Source organism: Neovison vison, chromosome 1 (assembly GCF_020171115.1).
Source record: "Neovison vison isolate M4711 chromosome 1, ASM_NN_V1, whole genome shotgun sequence".
NCBI classification, from domain to species: Eukaryota; Metazoa; Chordata; class Mammalia; order Carnivora; family Mustelidae; genus Neogale; species Neogale vison.
In genome coordinates, this window is record NC_058091.1 from 248,099,968 (window position 1) to 248,120,746 (window position 20,779).

Consider the following 20,779-nt stretch of genomic DNA (forward strand, 5'->3'; position numbering starts at 1 on the left):
GAAATCTCATCCCCATGGCCAAGATAGAGCTATCACTATTTTCCTTCCTCTTTGAGACTCAGCTTGGTACATTTTACTTGCTTAAAAATAGCTCTCTGTTGGGTGGAGAGAGGGAAAGAGGGCAGACACCATTCTCTCTGTAGGTCCCAGTTTAGCTTAGGCCGTCACCTCCAGGACAAGGCAGTACCAGGTGAGGGCTCCCCGGGCCTGGAGGCATGATAGCTTCTCATCTGGGCAATCTGAGTCATTAGAAAGGATCCTCATCTTCTGAGTCCTCCTCCTGGAAGAAGGAAGTGCCCAGGCCAAATCTGAAAATGCAACCAGAGGAAACCAGAGCAGCCCAGAAACGGGGGCTGCTGACTGGAGATGGACTCCAGCTTTCTTCTGTTAAAAACAGTGGGACTTTATAGTTCACCTTTCCAGTGAGAAGTTATTCTCTCAGTCCACACACTTGGGTATTTTATTCCTATAGTTGCCCATCTATAGGCAACTATGGTTTCAACTCTTAGATTCAGAAATATCTCAGCGCTGACAAAGTTGCTTTTGCCAAGTCTGTATGGGTCAAATGACATAGTCAAGCAATTGTGGACAGCTTCTGTACTCGGTTGGCTGAAAGCACAAAGGTAAGTGCTGCTGCTGACATCAGGAATGCTGAGTGTATTTTCTGTTAGCAGATGTCCAGCAACCGGTGAGCAAGCAGATAGAAGAAACCTTTCCCCAACAACACTGCTAGCAAAGGGATGGAAGACTGAAATTAAAAAGGCTGAAGATGCTTTAACTGAGCAAAATATCAGCAAACTGAGCACAGCCCAGAACAAGCATACAGCAGAAGTGAGCTGAGCGGTGGATCATACAAGTTCATGGGGTCAGCTAGACCTTTGCCCATTGTCTACTACAACACCCCAACAACAGAGGGGCCTTAGGCTAGGGTGGAAAGGCAGGTGCTTCCAATTCGGATAACAGTTAACTGAAATCTCGTGCCAAGAGTGTGAACTTGGGACATGTGACTTCATTGTTCATGGTCTCAGTTTCCACGTCTGTGGGACGAAGAAAATAATATCAATATTCTGAGAGCTGTTGTGAGGATTACATTTAAAAGGACAATACAAGTAAAATGCACAGGATGGTAGTAAGCAGACAGAAGCATGATCAGTAAGATGGAATTATTACTGGAGTAACGCTTAAACAGAACACCCACAGGTTTCCAAATAAGCTAATGGCAGGAACATACATCTAGATGGCTTCAGGTTGCATTCATGTTGTGTTACCCTTCAGCCTTACAGGGATTTTAGATAATAGACACTAAACAGATAGGAAAAGACTCTTAATTTCACTAGTATAATTCCAATAAAGTTTCAGTCAGGAAATATTGCAGTGCCTGAAACAAAATGATAGGAAAACTTAATACAAAATTACAAAATACAATTTAAATGAACTTTCATTAATTTTAGGACAGTATGCAGGTAAGTAATTAAGATCAGAGGAGCTTTCTGCATTTCCTTGTTTCATTAGTATAATTTCACAAGTATTACAGAGAATGCCACTTCATCCCCGGGTGGTTGCCTCAAGACTTGGGCTGTTTTTCAGCTGTCATAAGTTAAAGGAAAGAGCAGCCCCTGATTTCTTTTCTTTGTTAATGAAATCATTAATAATTATTACTTTGCAGTAGCTCTTCCCAAATGACTATCTTTACTGCATGTTAATATATTTACTGTTCAGGGGGGAAAATCACTGTTAAGAGAGGTAAGCCACATAATGTAGGAAAAAAGCAAAGGTTTATGAAGGCCAAGAAAATATTAGAGCAGAGATCAATTCTGAATTGTTGGCCCTGTCAAGATTTTTAACGTCTAAAAGTGCCATCAATTCCTTTCTAATGAGTTTGACATTATTAAGATTATATGTTATAGTCAAGGAGAGTGCCATCACATTTGTCACAACATTAAGCAATTTTTTTCTTTTTTTTTGAGGCTCCCCAAATGTCCTCACTAAAGGAGGCCATTACCTTGTATAAAACCGTCACGAAGGCAAATGCTGTATGGTTTCCTGGCAATCAGTTCCAAATAATGGTAGCAATTTACAACAACTTTCAAATAAAATTTGAAGCAAATTTTAGTCCTATTGTGTGAAAAAAGAAAATCAAAGTGCAGAACAGTATGTACAATCTGCTACATTTTGTGAAAACCCAACTTAACCCAAATTAAATGCAGTTTCTGACCTGTTCTTGCTTCAGTTTGATCACAAACCTGAAGAGATTGAGGAAGAATGCTTCTCCTGGAATGTAAATTATTGAATAAAGAAACCACTCATTTTAATCAGTTGTGAAAGGCCAGGATTTAAAGCATAATAACACAAACAGTATGCCCATAATCCCTTATTAACTTTTCCAGTCTATGTAGCAAGCACATTTGGTGAGTATGACTGCTAAGAAATACATCAGATATGACTGAAAGGAAACAACACAACCTCTTCAGGGTTTTTGGAAAAGATCACTGTTATACCTGTGTTTTATTATAAATAACCAGGTTCTGTCATATTTTATCTTCTTGCCAGCAAATGAAGGACATCGTTTCATAAAGCTTCTAAAATGTACATGAATATTTAATTAAATCATATTTCCTTGAGAAAATAAAGTTCATTCGCATTTATAGCAGACAGTTGTGAGGAGTACATAAATGTCAGAAGACCAGGGTAGCCAGTACCGGTTGCTTGTGGAACAAAACTCCTCAATTTTTAAAACTTTTTTTTAAAAAATAAACATACAATCATAAGTGTTCATTTACTTTAAAAATTCTAAAGATGAAGAAAATTATTGTCTATATATTTAAGTCCTTGTATAAATTACAAAACTCAAGTTTATGTTACAGAGTCCCTTCCCCATAGGAAGCATAAAGCACTTTTGTGGTACCTTTCACCAGTAAATATTTGTATCACATTGAATTTAACAAACAAAATAAAAGTCGATATTGCATCTTTAAGCCCCAAGAGAACATTCTTCTAAGCTGTCTCTCATGTGGAATGAACTTCAAAAGTCATTTGATTGCCACAATTTAACTCAATCTCAAATAAAGATATATAAAAGTAAAAGAGAATTGACTTCAGTAGAAATCTGAAATATCAGTGAACTGCAGACTTTTCTTGCTTGAGGTCAACAAACACCCTTTGGAAGACAACCAAGAGTAGTTTAAGACCAGGATAACAAAATAAAATTATAACAATAATAATTATAATAATAAAAATAACAATAATAAAATAAAAATAACAACAACCAACAATGAGGTAAACTCCCCTTGAAAAAGGCAATATGTGTTGCCTGGACTGTCAGGAGAGAGTTCGATTGTACCTGACACCCAAATGTTTTTCCAACCAGAGTTCAGCCAGTTGCATGGTGGATGCAAAAGTACTTGCCTTAGATCCTAAGCACATCTTATACTGCTTAGGATCCAAGTTAGGGTCACAATGAACTGGATGGAAAATATGCACCACTCCCACTTCTTGGCTTCTGAAAGGCCTTAAGCCAGATAGAATGACTTTATTGTAGAGATCGACATCTTCCAGTCCCCAGCCTTGTATTGAGGTATCAAATCCACCTGCACCCAGAAGATCACTTTTATAAATACAGGTAATTCCATATCCATAGTCTCTCCAAAATCCAGTCTTCTTTGAGAAGACAAAGTCATCATCAGTGGGAGGATTTCCTCCATTGGTTACCTTTGGGTCATACTGGCTAAAGATGATAGGGTAGTATACCTGTTGTCCCTGAATTGTATTATCTCTACACCGTTGGAGAAAGTCTCCTCTGAAGATCAAGTCAACATCACAAAATAGCAGCAAAGTATCATTGTCAAACTGGGAAGAAGCCATTTCAAGACCGAGACCTCTGGAAAACTCTCCCTTCATGGGGATCAAGGTAATTTCTGCTTTAGGGTAGTTGTTCTGATATTCTTTTATCAGCTCGATATGCTTGCTGGAATCTTGGCCAGAATCCCTACTGAAAAGGGTGATGACCAGCTTTACATTCTGCTTTGGAATAAGACAAGTTTTTTCAAAGTTGTCCATGAACCTTAAGAAAATGTCATACCTTCCAATGAGAGGAACAAGAATGTGTATTTTCTTTTCATTGTGCCCTCCCATTTCTTTGGGACCTTGAAAAGAAGATAGTATCTTTAAAGAATTAGATATAAAGGAGAATGACTGAGTGTCACTGTTAATACTCTCCACAAGACTGTTGACATCTAGCTCTTCGGTTTCTCTGAAGAAAGGCCTGCTGAACAGTTGCTGAAGATAAGCATGACGTCTCACTGGCACAGTTAGTTTCCTCCCCTTGTGTCTTTTATATAAGAGGAGTAAATCCAAAATGTACTCTACCCCATGCATGGGATCAACCCTGCGGTAGCCATATTGAATTTCCTTGAAGTCAATGAGCCGTCCCCTGCTCTTGGCATTTTCATTGATCATCTCCATCACCTGCAGGACCGTGTCGTCCAGGGCTGTTCTTAGGATGCTGTTGATGTTCTGTCGAGGAGGCTGGTTCTCAGATGCTGAGTAAAGGAGTTTGCCCGTCAGGAACTCCCATTCTATCACTTCATCTCTCTCCCGGGGCTGGAAGTGGTTGAAAGAAGGCATCACTCCCAGCTGCTGGTCCTCTTTACTCACCTCACTGTTACTGAGCTTGCTCATCAAAGCACTCTCCCGGTGGAGCTGAATGGTGCGGTAGCGGAGTTCAGAAATCTTGCGGCTGAGCATATAATTATGAAGCCTGTATTGGTAGGCAGGCCTTTTGTTGGGGTGAAGTGTTATGGCTGCATGGATTTTGCTATTGTGAAGGTCTTGGATATAACCCTTCCGATTATGTTCATAATTCTCATGGAACAGTTGTTGCATCTGAAAAGGAAAGGGAATCAAGATGTTAGAATAAATTTAAGAAGAAAGAAAGCAATAAGTGAAAACATTTACATCAAAATATTTAATAGAAATTAGTTATGTGGTATTTCCTAACAAAAGTGACTTGTAAAATTTATATTTAAGTGACATTAAAATCATTTTTTTAAAGATTTTGTTTGTTTAATATTGAGCATTCTGATATATCATCTTTACAGAGTAAGTTCTTGTCAATGTAAGGTATAACAGAAATTATATTGATCTACATTACTGAACTAAAGGATCATGTCCTAAATTAGACATGCTTAACATTCTTAGGAGCCAGAAGGTTTGGCTACTAGTCCAGAACAAGTTCACTACTTCAGGTAGAAAGAAAATGAAGAAAAAATGTAAAGCTATGAGATCACACTACAAACTGCCAGCTGACTATTCCTTCTCTGTCAGTAAAGAAACCTGCATCACACCCATTCAAGAGAAGTACCAGTGGAAAAGGAGGAAGAGGAAGAAGAAAAGGAGAACTACCAGCATCAGTAGCAACATGAAATATCTGAAGGTATACTGATAAGGAGGAAAAGAATATTGCAAATTTAAGAATATATATCCAAAGCAAGTAAAAATGATAGACAAATCAAATAAACAAAATAGAATCTCTATAAGAACTCAAGGAATATATACATGAGCTTAAGGAGAAATAAAACCAAAGATGGTCACATTACAAGAACCAAGAAATAGATTTGTGGAAAACACAGGAGGAAGAGACTTGAGAAAATTTAGCAAAATAATGGAAACATAAAAGAGGGGTTAAAAGTTGGGAGATATAGAGGTGCTTGGGTGGCTCAGTGTTAAGCATCTGAATCTTGACTTTAGCTCAGGCCATCATCTCAGGGTTGTGAGATAGAGACCTGTGCTGGGCTCCCCACTCAGTGGGGAGTCTGCGTGAGATTCTCTCTCTCCCTCTCTCTCTGCTCCTCCCCTCTGTGCTCTCTCTAATAAATAAATCTTTTTAAAAAATAGTTTGCAGATATAAATCTTTGTGTGTCTATGTGTGTATACACACAAATTACATATATACATAAATACATATCTTGATATGCATCCAAAAGCTTGAATATATATTCAGTACTCATGGATATATATTAAGGTAAAATCACACACGTAAAACACATCTGAGGACCATATTTTCCTTATACAAAGACAGCTATTTATCTATGTGCAATGTGGCCAAGAGAAAAAAGACCAAAATAAATAAAACCCACTTTTGCTGTAAGTAGGAAAAGAATGAATCATGTTACAACATATTCCATAGCAACATCAATGCTGAAAAACAGTGGAACACAGCTTAGGAAGACCCCAAGAAAGAAAATCAATGCCTAATTATTTTATATTCAATGAAGCAAGAGCCTACGTTGATTCTAACCAAGCTAGAGCTCAAGTTTTATTATAAAAATTAACCAGCTTCTAGTTAAGAATAGTGGTGATAAATTCTCCGTCAGTCCTCCCATCGAGAGGTGGAATCTATGCCCCTTTCTCTTGAATCTGAGTGATTCTGTCACTACTTCAACTAAGAGACCATACTAGAAATGACACTGTGCCAGTTTCCATACTGACAGCTTCCACTTCTTGTCTTTGGAACACCCACTCTACAGAAGGCAGCTGGGAAGTAATAATTCTGAGTTAATTTCCTTATTCTGGGCCAGGATCTTCAGGAAAATGTGGTATAGCACAACCTTGTTTCAACCTCAGACTCAGTGAAGTAGTTGTCAATCTCTCTTTAGGACAATAAGTTCCTTTTTATTTCTAATTTGCTAAGAGCTTTTATCATGAATGGCATTTCAAGTTGATCAAAGGTTTTTTGTTTCTGTTTTTTTTTCTGCATCCATGAGAAGTTTATGTGATACCTTTTTATTTCTGTTATGGTGAATTACTAACTGAATTTCCAATATTAAACAACCACAACCATTGTATTCCCTGACTAAACACATCATGATTCTGTTATTTTGTTCTCTTTATATATGGCTGGAATATATTTGCAAATGTTTGTCTAAAATATACTGTGAAAAAATAATTCTTCTCAATTTCATGTACAGGTTCAATGTAATTCAATACAAATCTCATCCTTATATAAAAGAGTATATTGCTCTTGATATTAACAGGCTGATTCTAAAATTTATATAGAAATGAAAAGTCAAGGACATTCAAGACAATGTTAAAAAAAAGTTACACCACAGATTAAAATGTTACAGAAATTTAGACAGTATAATATTGGTATAAGGATAAACAAAACAACAACAACAACAAAAAACCCAAAGGGCCAAAATAATCCATAAATAAACCCACACACAACTTAGACATCACTTGATTTATGACACATAAGACATTGGGGAGTGGAGAAAGGGTAGGTCTTTTCCATCAATAATGCAAGGTCAGTAAGGATAGTCATGTGGAAAAAAGTCAAAACTGACCCTCTACCTCCCCCCCCAACCAAATCAATTCCAGATGGATTTTTGATAAATATAAAAGGTACAAAAATAAAATAAGCTTTCTAAAAGTTAACATAAGAAAATACCTGCAAGACTTTTCATTAGGTATAGAATTCTTAAACATGACACAAGATACCAACCATAAAAACAGACTGATGAAATGAACTATATTAAAATTAATAACTGTTCCTCAAAAACACCACTAGAAGATTATAAAAGGTAAACTACAGAGTGGGAGAAGATATTTTTACCAGATCATACCAAAAAGGACTAATACCTAGAATATGCAATGAACCTAAACAAATTAGTGAGGAAGAAGGACAAACCCAGCTGAAAATGGGGGAAAAAAACCAAAACAAACCAAAAAACCTGAATGGGCACTTCACAAAAGAGATTATGCAAATTCCCAATAAACACACAAAAGCATTCTGTAGGTCATTCATTATCAGGGTAATGCGATTTGCAGTCATAATGTGATAACATTACAGACCTATAAGAATGCCAAAACTAAACACATTGATAATACACTTCCAGGAGGGACGCCTGGGTGGCTCAGTTGGTTGGGCAGCTGCCTTCGGCTCGGGTCATGATCCCAGGGTCCTGGGATGGAGTCCCACATCGGGCTCCTTGCTTGGCGGGGAGTCTGCTTCTCCCTCTGCCTCTGCCTGCCTCTTTGTCTGCCTGTGCTTGCTTGCTCTCTCTCCCTCTGTCTCTGACAAATAAATAAATAAAATCTAAAAAAAAAAAAAAAATACACTGCCAGGATTTGGAACTCTCACAAATAAATGAGTGATGAGGATGTAACTTGGTTCAACCACTGTGGTAAATTTATAACTAAAATGACCAATACGTTCCCTATGACTCAGGATTTCTACTCTTAGACATATACCCAACATAAAAATATCCATACATACACCTCAAGTATATATATGAGTTTTCAAAGCAGCGTTATTCAAAATACACCTGACTAAAAGCAACCCAAGTGTGTATCAAGAGTAGCATAGATAAATAAATGTCCCATATTCATACAATAACAAATAACACATCAGTTAAAATAAATGAGTATTATAACAACGTGGAGAAATCTCACAATGAAACAAGACATATACAAAAGAATACATTTTGTTAGATTCTATTTACAAATGAATTCAGAAACAAATGAAGCTAACCTATGTTATTCACTGTTAGAATAGTAATAAAAATTCAAGAAGGTAGGTGGGGAGCTCTAGAGTGCTGCTAATGTTCTATTTGTTGATGGAGATCATGGTGATATCTACACATTCGGTTTATGAACATTCATTGAACTATTGCTTAAGATATGTTTGTGTGTTATACTCCAATTAATAGAAGATTTTCTTTTGAAATTGTGATAAATATGTATGTAGAGTCAGGTAGGTTTTCCTGATATGTATGTACATGGACATGTATGGATTTGTGGGTGGAGGAGTGGGAGGAGGTGGGATGAAAGAGACAGACAGAAAGAGACAGAGAGGGAGGGAGAATCACAGAGGTTTTCCCAGCGAAGGTGACCTAAAAGGAGTAAGACCAGTACTACAGCAAATTCTTTATCTCTGGTTTTTCAACTGAGATACTGATTTTCAAATCACTATCAGAAGAATATAACAATAGATATTTAGAGAAAGATTTTGGACTTGATTCAAAGCCCAGTAGTTCAACTGCATCCAATATTTTTTTCTCAAAATGTATGCTTATTTTTTTTTTCCAATTTATTTATTTTCAGAAAAACAGTATTCATTATTTTTTTCACCACACCCAGTGCTCCATGCAAGCCGTGCCTCTATAATACCCACCACCTGGTACCCCAACCTCCCACCCCCCCCGCCACTTCAAACCCCTCAGATTGTTTTTCAGAGTCCATAGTCTCTCATAGTTCACCTCCCCTTCCAATTTACCCAAATTCCCTTCTCCTCTCTAACGCCCCTTGTCCTCCATGCTATTGGTTATGCTCCACAAATAAGTGAAACCATATGATAATTGACTCTCTCTGCTTGACTTATTTCACTCAGCATCATCTCTTCCAGTCCCGTCCATGTTGCTACAAAAGTTGGGTATTCATCCTTTCTGATGGAGGCATAATACTCCATAGTGTATATGGACCACATCTTCCTTATCCATTCATCCGTTGAAGGGCATCTTGGTTCTTTCCATAGTTTGGTGACTGTGGCCATTGCTGCTATAAACATTGGGGTACAGATGGCCCTTCTTTTCACGACATCTGTATCTTTCGGGTAAATACCCAGGAGTGCAATCGCAGGGTCATAGGGAAGCTCTATTTTTAATTTCTTGAGGAATTTCCACACTGTTCTCCAAAGAGGCTGCACCAACCTGCATTCCCACCAACAGTGTAAGAGGGTTCCCCTTTCTCCACATCCTCTCCAACACATGTTGTTTCCTGTTTTGTTAATTTTGGCCATTCTAACTGGTGTAAGGTGATATCTTATTTTTATTTAAAATTCTGTTTAATGATAAATCTATTTAAATCCACAATCTGCAGTGAGCTGGTATATCTCCATTTTTGTGGTATTATTATTTTTTTACTAAAATTGCTTTCAATATTTACTTTATATAATTTTCCATAAATTTTTATTTCTTCTTATGCAAGAAGGTAAAAAAAATAGATCTCTGATTACATATAATTACTAATTATACCACCTGTAAAAGGTATTGGCTAAATGAAAATAACCTTTCTTTAAAAAAAAAAAATTATTGAGGCATCTGAGTGGCTCAGTGGGTTAAAGCCTCTGCTTTCAGCTCAGGTCATGATCCCAGGGTCCTGGGCCACATCCGGTTCTCTGCTCAGCTGGAAGCCTGCCTCCCCCTCTCTTTCCACCTGCCTCTCTGCCTGCTTGTGATCTCTGTCAAATAAATAAATAAAATCTTTAAAAAAAATTTACTTTTTTTTTTTTTTTTTTTTGATGGGATCCTTGTCTGGTTTTGGGATCAAGGTGATGCTGGCCTCATAAAATGAGTTTGGAAGTTTTCCTTCCATTTCTATTTTTTGGAACAGTTTCAGGAGAATAGGAATTAGTTCTTTTTTAAATGTTTGGTAGAATTCCCCCGGGAAGCCGTCGGGACACGTGCACCTGAATGTTTATAGCAGCAATGTCTACAATAGCCAAACTATGGAAAGAACCTAGATGTCTATCAATAGATGAATGGATAAAGAAGATTTTACACAATGGAATACTATGCAGCCATTAAAAGAAATGAAATCTTGCCATTTGCGACAACGTGGATGGAACTAGAGGGTATCATGCTTAGCGAAATAAGTCAATCAGAGAAAGACAACTATCATATGATCTCCCTGATATGAGGAAGTGGAGATGCAACATGGGGGCTTAAGGGGGTAGGAGAAGAATACATGAAACAAGATGGGATTGGGAGAGAGACAAAGCATAAGTGACTCTTAATCTCACAAAACAAACTGAGGGTTGCTGGGGGGAGGGGGGTTGGGAGAAGGGGGGTGGGGTTATGGACATTGGGGAGGGTATGTGCTTTGGTGAGTGCTGTGAAGTGTGTAAACCTGGCGATTCACAGACCTCTACCCCTGGGGATAAAAATATATTATATGTTTATAAAAAATAAATAAAAAATGAAAAAAAAATTTACTTATTTGAGAGACAGACAGAGAGAGAGAGAGAAAGCACAAGCAGGGGAGGAGAAGCAGATTCCCTGCTAAGCTGGGAAGCCCAACCTGCAGCTTGATTCCAGGATCCTGGGATCATGACCTGAGTCGAAGGCAGACACTTAACTGACTGAGCAATCCAGATGCCCCAAAACTATTTTTTCTTTAGGCATGCTTTACAGTACTAAGAAAAAGGGGGCAGTGCTAGAAACAAAGCTCAGAAGAAACTGTTCTTTAAATGCTATTAAAATGATGAATACTGCAAAATTTGATAAACTTAGTATTACAAATAGACAGTCATGGGGCAATCCTTGAAAACTGTATTCATACACATTCCAGGAAGTATAGTAATGATAGTAATGATGAAAACGTCTTGAATTTATGCCATGTTTTCCATGAAGAAACATAGAACATATCCAAATTTCCTATTTTTAAATGTAGGGAGGTCCAAACCATATAGCATAAATGTGAGAACGTTTAAGAGCCTGGGTATAAAGTCAGCCAGATCTGGATTTGAGTACCAGTTTACCATTTCCAAGCCATTTCATAGCCAATCTGTCTAAATCTCAGTCTCCTTATCTATAAAAGGGAAAATGTCAGCTACCACAATGTATATATGAATATTAAAATGTTGTTCTACAAGAAAAATATATATACAATGCTAAACATTGTGTCTGGCACATAGAAAACACTTAGTAAATGATAACGGCATATATAAGTTAACAGCTCCAAGATTTGCCAATCTCCCCCTGAGGCTGTTCTTTTTAGCTTGGAGTTTTTAGAGAAGGAGAATGGCACCCTTTCCTTGGCTTGCTTCATCTTTGCTTATCTCTGGAAATGCTTGGAAACAGTTACAATTTGACTATATCCACTCAAGTGCTTTAATGTATCAAACATGCCATTGAGGCATCTTCTCCTACCAAGAGAGCACAATATTTTACTAAAAGGAAGATAAATTATTATGGAAATTTCAGGAAACTGGGGTTAATGAAGATTAAGTAATTTAACTAGGGGTCAGGTGAGATATAAGCAATCACAACAACAATAGAATAAGTAGCCAGTTTTTGTGACTTGTCACACTAAGTTTTGAATGTAGCAAAACTGTTTTAAGAAAAGGTATAAAATTTACTTTCAAAATTATATTAGCTTGTTTGAAATAATCCAGGACCTCTAATATAGGTGGACTTCTTCTTTACAGAACTTTCAATTGGTTTCATACTCCTTCCAGAGATTTACAGCAGAAGGGGAAAAATCATTTCACACCAACAAAATCACGGCAACAATTAATATCAGTATGTCCTGACAGACCCCAGTGCTTCAACTGTTTCCACCCAAATCTCACTCTCTGATAAGAAAATTCCCTAAGAAGCTACAGAAAAATCTATTACAAAAATCAGAGAGCAGAACAGATGCCAAGAAATACATTATTATTAGTCTTCTACTATATTAAACTTCCATTTCCCCCTTAGATTTATTAGTAATGAAAAGATAACTTTTGGAATGATCATAGCCATGTCAATAAAGGACTTGCATTTCAGCAATTAAATCTCCAAAAAAACAGTAAGGGGTTGACTGCAATCACAAAGTAACTTGTAGGGCAATGCAAAATTCTGAAAACTGGTTTGTTAACTGTTGTACAACTGTATAAATCTACTCAGTATTACTAAACTGTATATTTACAGGGGAGACTTTGGTATAATGTAAATTATATCTCAATGTAAGACTCTTCTTAAAGATTTTATTTATTTATTTATTTATTTGACAGACAGAGATCACAAGTAGGCAGAAAGGCAGACAGAGAGGGGGGGAAGCAGGCTCCTCGCTGAGCGGGGACCCCAACTCGGGGCTCGATCCCAGGACCCTGGGATCACGACCCAAGCCAAAGGCAGAGGCTTAACCCACTGAGCCACCCAGGTGCCCCAGGACTCTTTTTAAAAGACAAAGGGAATGCTAAAAATAATACAGAGCAAACTCCATCCTTAAAAACAAAAAGGCCAAAATAATACTTAGTCACCAAATATGTGTATGTTTTCCAAAAGCTGATGAGGTTGAGCAGGGTCATCTGGAAGCAAGTGGGGACAAAAGGCCAAGCAGAGCAATGTCAGGGGCAAAAGGGCCCAAGGGACAGCAGATCTCAGAAATAACCAGGAAGAATACAGGGCCCGACCATGTAGGGTATAAAACCTATTCTGTGTATACAACTATGGATACAGGAGCTGAGGTGGTCTTGGAGGGCTAAATAAACCCCTGATGGAAATGTTTTGTTTCAGAGAAGAAGAGGCATAGCTACAGAACTCAAAGAATTAAGTAGCTAGGCCATTTTTTCATAAATCGGGTTTAACCTGAGGCAGCAGAAAGGAACAAAGCCTTTTCTTTGTTGAAATCAACAAGCCTAGAACTGTGACAAACATCTCTGTCAGAATACGTCCATGGTGAAGAGCTTGTCCAGGGGAAAAGTACTTTTCCAGGAATAAGTAAGTTTTCTAAAAAAAAAGGAACACAGTACATATTAACACAAAGTTTCTATAAGAAAAAAAGACCACATGAAAAACTAGCTTCTGCCCTCCTGCTCTGGCCCCAGAGAAAAATAGAAGCCATGGAACTGAGGGTCACATTTAAGCAAGTGTTTTAAAAACACAAGCAGCACTGTCCTCTTCCTTTGAAAACAACAAAGTAAAACAAAATATCTCAAAGATGTGATGGGGAGATGAAATTTCAGTTCACAAAACTAAGAAATAAAGAAAGCTTAACAAATAAACTATCACAGACATGAGAACAAAATCAGAATGAAAGGAAAAGAAGAGACATGGAAAGCTCAGTAAGGGGACAGACAAGAAGTAAAGTAGGAAAGCTTAGGGGCACCTCGCTGGTTCAGTCACTGAAGCATGCAACTCTTGATCTCAGGGTTCTGAGTTTGAGACCCACATTGGGTCAAGAGATGACTTACAAAAAATAAAATCTCAAAAAAAAAAAAAGTAGGAAAGCTTAAAGAAGTAGAATAGAGGGACGCCTTGATGACTCGGTCAGTTAAACATCTGACTCTTGATTTCAGCTCAGGTCATGATTTCAGGGTCTTGGGATGGAGTCCTGTGTGGGGCTCTGTGCTCAGCTTGGTGTCTGCCTGAGATTCTCTCTCTCTCTCTCTCTCTCTCGCTCGCTCCTCCCTCAGCCCCTCCCCCCGCTTGCACTCTCATTCTCCTCTCCCTCTCCTTCTCTCAAATAAGTAAATATTTTTAAAAATGTTATAGAAATAGTTACAAAGGATTACAGAAATTAAAGTAATTAGAAGAGTACCGGGTATATAGTAACTGCTACTAATAAGGGTCATACTTAGTTTTTACTATTATTAGTATTGAATAAGTGAGCAATTGAGGATGGCCTTAAGTCTTCCTTAAAAAAAATTCAAAATATACTCAGTGTAGCCATCATATGACCTCAGATTATGATCTAAAACTAAAAAGCTTAACTGTCTTTATGATGTCTCTGTTGAAATGAAGGACAAATTAGAGGCCATGGCATTACTGGAAACCTGTTCATAAACAGCTTTCTATCAAGATAACAATGCATTAATTATTCTCTATTAAGGAGAAAATGTCCTTACTGTATTTGTGTAAAGAAGCTATTTCAATTTAGTGCAAGTTCTTTTGTTCTCCTTATACCACTTCATTTATTGTTAAAAGAAAGGATCTTCTAACTTAGAAAATTCTCTTTGAATATTTTCTATATATGGGATTAAGGAGGATTTACAGAAAAAAAAGTACTGTAAAATATAATGGTAAATGTGTACCTAAGGGTTGGGTAATTTGCTTTGCAAATATTTAAGCTCATTTTATTCTCTGTGATTTAGCTATGCAGTACTACGTAACTAAACGGGGAGTCTTATTACCCATAAAGCAAATGCCTAATGATCTTTCTTTTATTCTATAAAACCAGTAATATGAAGGTATAGGCACAAGAGTGAATTTTCAAATTAACACTATTATTTTCCCTCCATTATTATCTTCAAATATTAATAGTTAAGTTCTTAAGTATTTCCTACTTCTCTAGTGAAAATGCCATAATGAAAAACTGTACCTGGGGCACCTGGCTGGCTCGGCTGGTGGAGCACGTTATTCTTGTCTTGGGGTTGTGAGTAGGAGCCCTATACTGTGTCTAGCTGTTACTTAAAAATAAAATCTTAAAAAAACAAAACAAAATAAAACTGTACCTAATTCTAAATATTAAAGAGAAGAAATGAGTTTGGGAAAAAATATTGATCTAATAGTTTATAATTATAAAGTGAATGAGAAAAATTTTAAAACAGTTTGAATAAGTTGTTGAATGCAAAGATCTAGTTTAAGTATGATAAAAGATCCCCTTCCTCATATCATCTATATATGTTTATCACATAGAATTGAGATCGTAAAATAAACTCTTAATGCTACTAAGATTTATAAAAATAATAGCACCTTGGAAATAGCCACATCTAATCCACAAACTCTAAAATTTCTATGTCCAACATGTGATAAAATTGCATGGAACTAAATGCACGTGTATGAACCTACCCACATATACCCACACACAAAAATAAATACCAAGGAAAACTGGGGCAATCAGAATAAAATAAGTGGACTAGATCAAAGTCAATATCCTGGTAGTGTTGTTTAACTACACTTTTGCAAGATTTTGCCACTAGGCAAACAGGTTAAGGGGTTCATGGGATTTCTTTGCAATACTTTTTTTTTTTTAAGATTTTATTTATTTATTTGAGAGAGAGAGGGACAGAGTGAGAGAGCATGAGAGGGGAGGTCAGAGGGAGAAGCAGACGCCCCATGGAGCTGGGAGCCTGATGTGGGACTTGATCCCAGGACTCTGGGATCATGACCTGAGCAGAAGGCAGATGCTTAACCGACTGAGCCACCCAAGTGCCCTCCCCCCTTTTTTTAATAGAAGAACACAAATCAGTAATTGTCTCAAAATAAAAAGTTTAATTAAAAATAACATACAGGGATGCCTGGATGGTGCAGTCAGTTGAATGTCTGACTCTCAGTTTGGGCTCAGGCCATGATCTTGGGGTCATGGGATTGAGCCCCTTGACAGGCTCAGTGCAGAATTCTGCTCAGGACTCTTCTACATCTCTAAAATACATAAATCTTTTAAAAAAATGACAAGCAAAAAATTTAAAATAAAGTATTTTGTCTCATCTCTCTTTTTTTTAAAGAACTCACCCCCGAAGAATACTTTTTTAAAAAAATATTAATTTGAGGGTAGGGTTATGGACATTGGGGAGGGTATGTGCTTTTGGGTAAATTGGAAGGGGAGATGAACCATGAGAGACTATGGACTCTGAAAAACAATCTGAGGGGTTTGAAGTGGCGGGGGGGTGGGAGGTTGGGGTACCAGGTGGTGGGTATTATAGAGGGCACAGCTTGCATGGAGCACTGGGTGTGGTGAAAAAATAATGAATACTTTTTTTCTGAAAATAAATAAATTGGAAAAAAAATATTAATTTGAGACAAAGAGTGAGAAAGAGAGACAGAGACAACACAAGCAGGGGGAGTGGCAGGCAAAGGGAGAGGGAGAAGCGGGCTTCCCATTGAGCAAGAAGCCCCATGAGGATCTAGATCCTAGCACCCTGGCGTCATGATCTGAGCCAAAGGGAGATGCTTAACTGACTGAGCCACCCAGGCATCCCTATCCCAAAGAACTAAAAGCAGCAAGTAATGAAAACTTGGGAGTCCAAAGGACACAGGTGTGATGTTGCCTTTTTTCCTTGGTAATCCCAATGTTCTCAATGAATTTGAATTTTTAAAAAATTGCTATCGTCAGTCTCATAGACTTTATGTTTATTTCATGAATTTCAGTTGCCTGAGGGTATCTGTGTTCTTGGATAGCCTCTAAAGTAACTTAAAAACCCTTAACACGTCTTTTCCTTTTGAAATCCTGTCAAATGCTACAACATCGGTGAACCTTGAGGACATTATACTAAGTGAAATTAGCTAGTCACAAAAAGGCAAGTGTAAGTTTATGAGTCCACTTATATGAAGTCCTTAAAGTAGTCAGACTCATAGAAACAGAAAGAAGAATGATAGTTTCTAGGGGCTGGGGAGATGGTGAATGGAGAGTTGTGTAATGGGTATGGAGTTTCATTTTTGCAAGAAGAAAAGTTCTAGAGATTTGATGTAAAACAATGTGAATATAGTTGACTCTACTGAATTATATACTTAAACATAATAAAAATGGTAAAAAAACAAAACAAAAAACCCCAACAACTTTGCTTTTTCTTTTATTTCACATGAGCTTCACCTTTCCTAAACAGGAATGCAAGTAACAGGGTAGCCAATTAATATACTTCGTTATAAATGGTTTACTCTGGATTAGCTTTACTCATGGGCAAGAACGGTCTCCTGACAGCAAACAATGATTCCCTTTGGCCATAGGTACACATCTGGCACAATTATAATTCTACAGAAAGAAAAGTGGACTTTGACACCCACACAAGGGCAGAGAAGTGATGATATAAGAAACACTGAATGCTGTAGATAGCAAAGAACACAGCACTGAGCTGTACCTAAGGCCAGATCACTCCCAGATTTCCCAGTTTCCAAGGACAGTGTTTCCTCTCCTGTTTCAGGTAGTTTAGCTTAACTTGCAACCCAAAGGATCCTGTCATAAATGATCTGATAAGTCTGTACCCTTTTAATTTCAGCTCATACTAATGCTGTATATGCTTTGCCTCTGTTTAATTAGCTAGTGGAATTGTCACTGAAATCCTATGGACAGTCTGTACCATCAAAACTGGAACTTCTCTTCCTGTTACATTTCATTTTGTTAGCTATTTTAGTTAAAACAACAACAACAACATAAAACCTGTCAGGCAACAGAGAAAATAGCTTCCAGATACTAACTCTTATATGTGATGAAGTTTTCTCAGCAGTATATATTCTCTACAGTTTAAAAATACTTCAGGAAACACAGAAAATAACCATGGGATATAGATTCCCCAGCAGGGAAATTCTGAACACATGCTTTCTAAGACAAATATCAAAGAGATTTAAATTCAGAAAGAAATCACTAAGGTAATGAGATGTCAGTTTATAATGGTAGTAACCATTTCTTAGTTTATCATTTAAAAAAAATTTTATTCATTTTTCTTAAATAAACTCCATGTGTAATGTGGGGCTCAAATTCATGACCCCAAGATCAAGAGTCACTTGCTTTACCGACTTAGCCAGCCAGGCATGCAATCATTTTGTTAGTTTAAATAAATCCATAGATCTTAGTTAAATTACGTTGTTATAAATTAAATACTACTACAATCAAAAACACAAAACTAAATTAATGATAATTGAACTTGACTGCTCATAAATTTGCCTGACTTAGACTGATGTTTCCACATTGAGGTAGGAATCATATATAGTTAAGATAATAGTGGACAACTGTTGAAACTTCATTCACTTCCCCTATAGATATTTTTAAAGTTTTGGTATAAACTGTCAAATAAATGTTTTGTATTTACTCTTTCCTTAAACGATTTGTTCTGCTCACAATTTGTTAGACAGAGGAGGCAAAGAGGAATTTCAAGGGGTTTTCGAGTTGCCGTTTTGCAAACATGCATACAACCTTCATTCATGTAACATCAACGTAAGTTAACTACTCCCTTCACTGGTGATTTAATTGTCACATCAAAACCAATAACAGACAATGGGAACGAGGGAGGCTATAGCTTCCAAATTAGGCTTCGAAGACCTTTATAAAACAAAATGTCAAGACAGTAGTTTCCATACGATTTTGAAAGACATAAACACAATTAATGAATGTATTGTATCCACTGGAGGAAATATACTGACTTCATGACGGCACTGACAATGCATAAAATTATACCTCACTTTCCAAACAAGAAAAGAGAAAAAGATCTACTTTTTAATTCATGGGTTTTATTACAGTTAGGAAAGCTTTTAAACTCCAAGGAGAGTCCTACTTAACTAAAGGTGATGAAGTTAAGGTCAAAGATCTTTCTTGGTTTTGCTGATTTTTTATTTCCATTTTTCCAAACTCAAGCAACCAGTCATTTAACCTCATGAAAGATTTATCACAACTCTTTTAATTCTGCATGAATATCATGCCATCCCCTAATAGAGAAGGTAGAAGAATGGGGCAGATGAAGATTGGGGCTGTTAAAATAAAAAAAACAAACAAACAGTAAAATAAGCCCTGAAAATTCCCTGAGCCAAAAAACCAGTTAGGCATACACACAAAATTTAATTTAGCTTATTGGGCAAGATTAACTTGATCTAGGTTGTTTTTTACTTATGCCTGTACTTATTACTGTACTTATTACTGTACATCATAAGCAACACTTGAATTGTTTTCCAAGGTTGATATGAGATATCAACTATCACTTAAAACAAAACAAAAAAAGTCCTAATGTAATAATCAATCACTGAAAAATAAACAGTCACTGCCTTCCCACTCTCTAAGCAGCTTTATAAAAATCTACTCCTGAGCCTCTTCCTATGTTTTGACTTGAGTGCTCCCAGTTTTTAAACTGTCTTTTTGGTGTGTGCACAATGAAAGTTTCATTCATTTCTACTTTTGGTGATTCACTGGTTTTACTTGTGTTATCGCTGAACTTTGGACAGGGCAAACTTACGGTATTATGTTTAAAGGATGATGTATACTTCTGTAATTATGGACTTTGGCTACATGACGATTTTTAGTGATAACCATTAATATTCCTCTAGCAGCCTCCAGGGCAATGTGGAGTGCTATTTATACGAAGCTAAAACGTGATGACTTTCCAACAAATAGAAGGAAGGCCATTATGCAGTGTTCAATGGTAACTGGTTTAAACACAGTTTCTTAGGTCAGTAGAAGGTATATGTTCCCCTAGAGTCTGAAATGAAAATAAGACATTATATTGTTACAACTTAAGAGTAAAAATTTCATATTCCTTATGTATAAAAGTGACTTTAGCTGTCAGTATAGAGGACAGTCTCACTGGACCAAGTGGATTAGATAGCACAATGCATGGCCATTTGTACAACAGGTGCTCAAGGAAACTAGTGGAATCCAATGAATACAAACATGGAAAACATGAAAAAGATAACATAAGAGATTCTCTGACAATACAACAATTTCTTTCAAGTAAATTTCCCCAACAAAACCATTCCTGATCTAATCCTCTCCAACCTTCTGGCTACCTCTCTTACTTGCAGAATAAATGACTCTTTCATTCATTTAAAAATATTCATGGAGCTTCTTAAGTGTGTCAGTTGCTATGGAGAGAACAACAAAAGAAACAAGGTCCCTGGCCTCATGGAGTTAACTGCCTAATGAAGGAGACAAACACTAAATATTTAGATCCATAAAGAGTTGTATAATTTTGAAAGGGGCTCACTGAGCCAATTATACCATGTGTAATTTGCTGCTTTACTCACTATCTATATCTTTCTAGATGGCCCATTCCCAGAGGGTAGCCTGGGCCTAATACTTAGTATTTTTTAATAAGTTAACATATTTGCCCCCAAACAAGTTGGTAACCTAAAGAAGGATCACAACATTTACTGTAAGAACTTCAATTCTCTCATAGAAAATTCTCAGCATTTCTCAGTATTTCCTCGGCTTCTAAATGTTTCTTCGAGTTAAAAAGAAAAATGTAACACAAGGCTAAATATCTATCTAGTAGAAGACTTGGCACATATCTTAAAGCTTTTATATCTTACTTAAATAGTGACTCGCAGTCCAGTATTATCGTACCATGACTGATGGTGGTCGTACATCTCTTTACTATTTC

At 36.9% G+C, this 20,779-nt stretch overlaps 1 protein-coding gene across 1 annotated transcript in view; it reads right to left on the reverse strand.

Annotated features, from left to right (window-relative positions):
• Positions 1 to 2,312: 2,312 nt before the first annotated feature.
• The window catches only part of CHSY3 (chondroitin sulfate synthase 3), a 288,331-nt gene continuing 269,864 nt past the window's right edge, over positions 2,313 to 20,779 (reverse strand). The window contains exon 3 of the mRNA XM_044228316.1: positions 2,313 to 4,881. Within this exon, the coding sequence (XP_044084251.1) occupies positions 3,319 to 4,881 (1,563 nt within the window). The 3' untranslated portion in view covers positions 2,313 to 3,318. The remainder of the gene's footprint in view (positions 4,882 to 20,779) is intronic.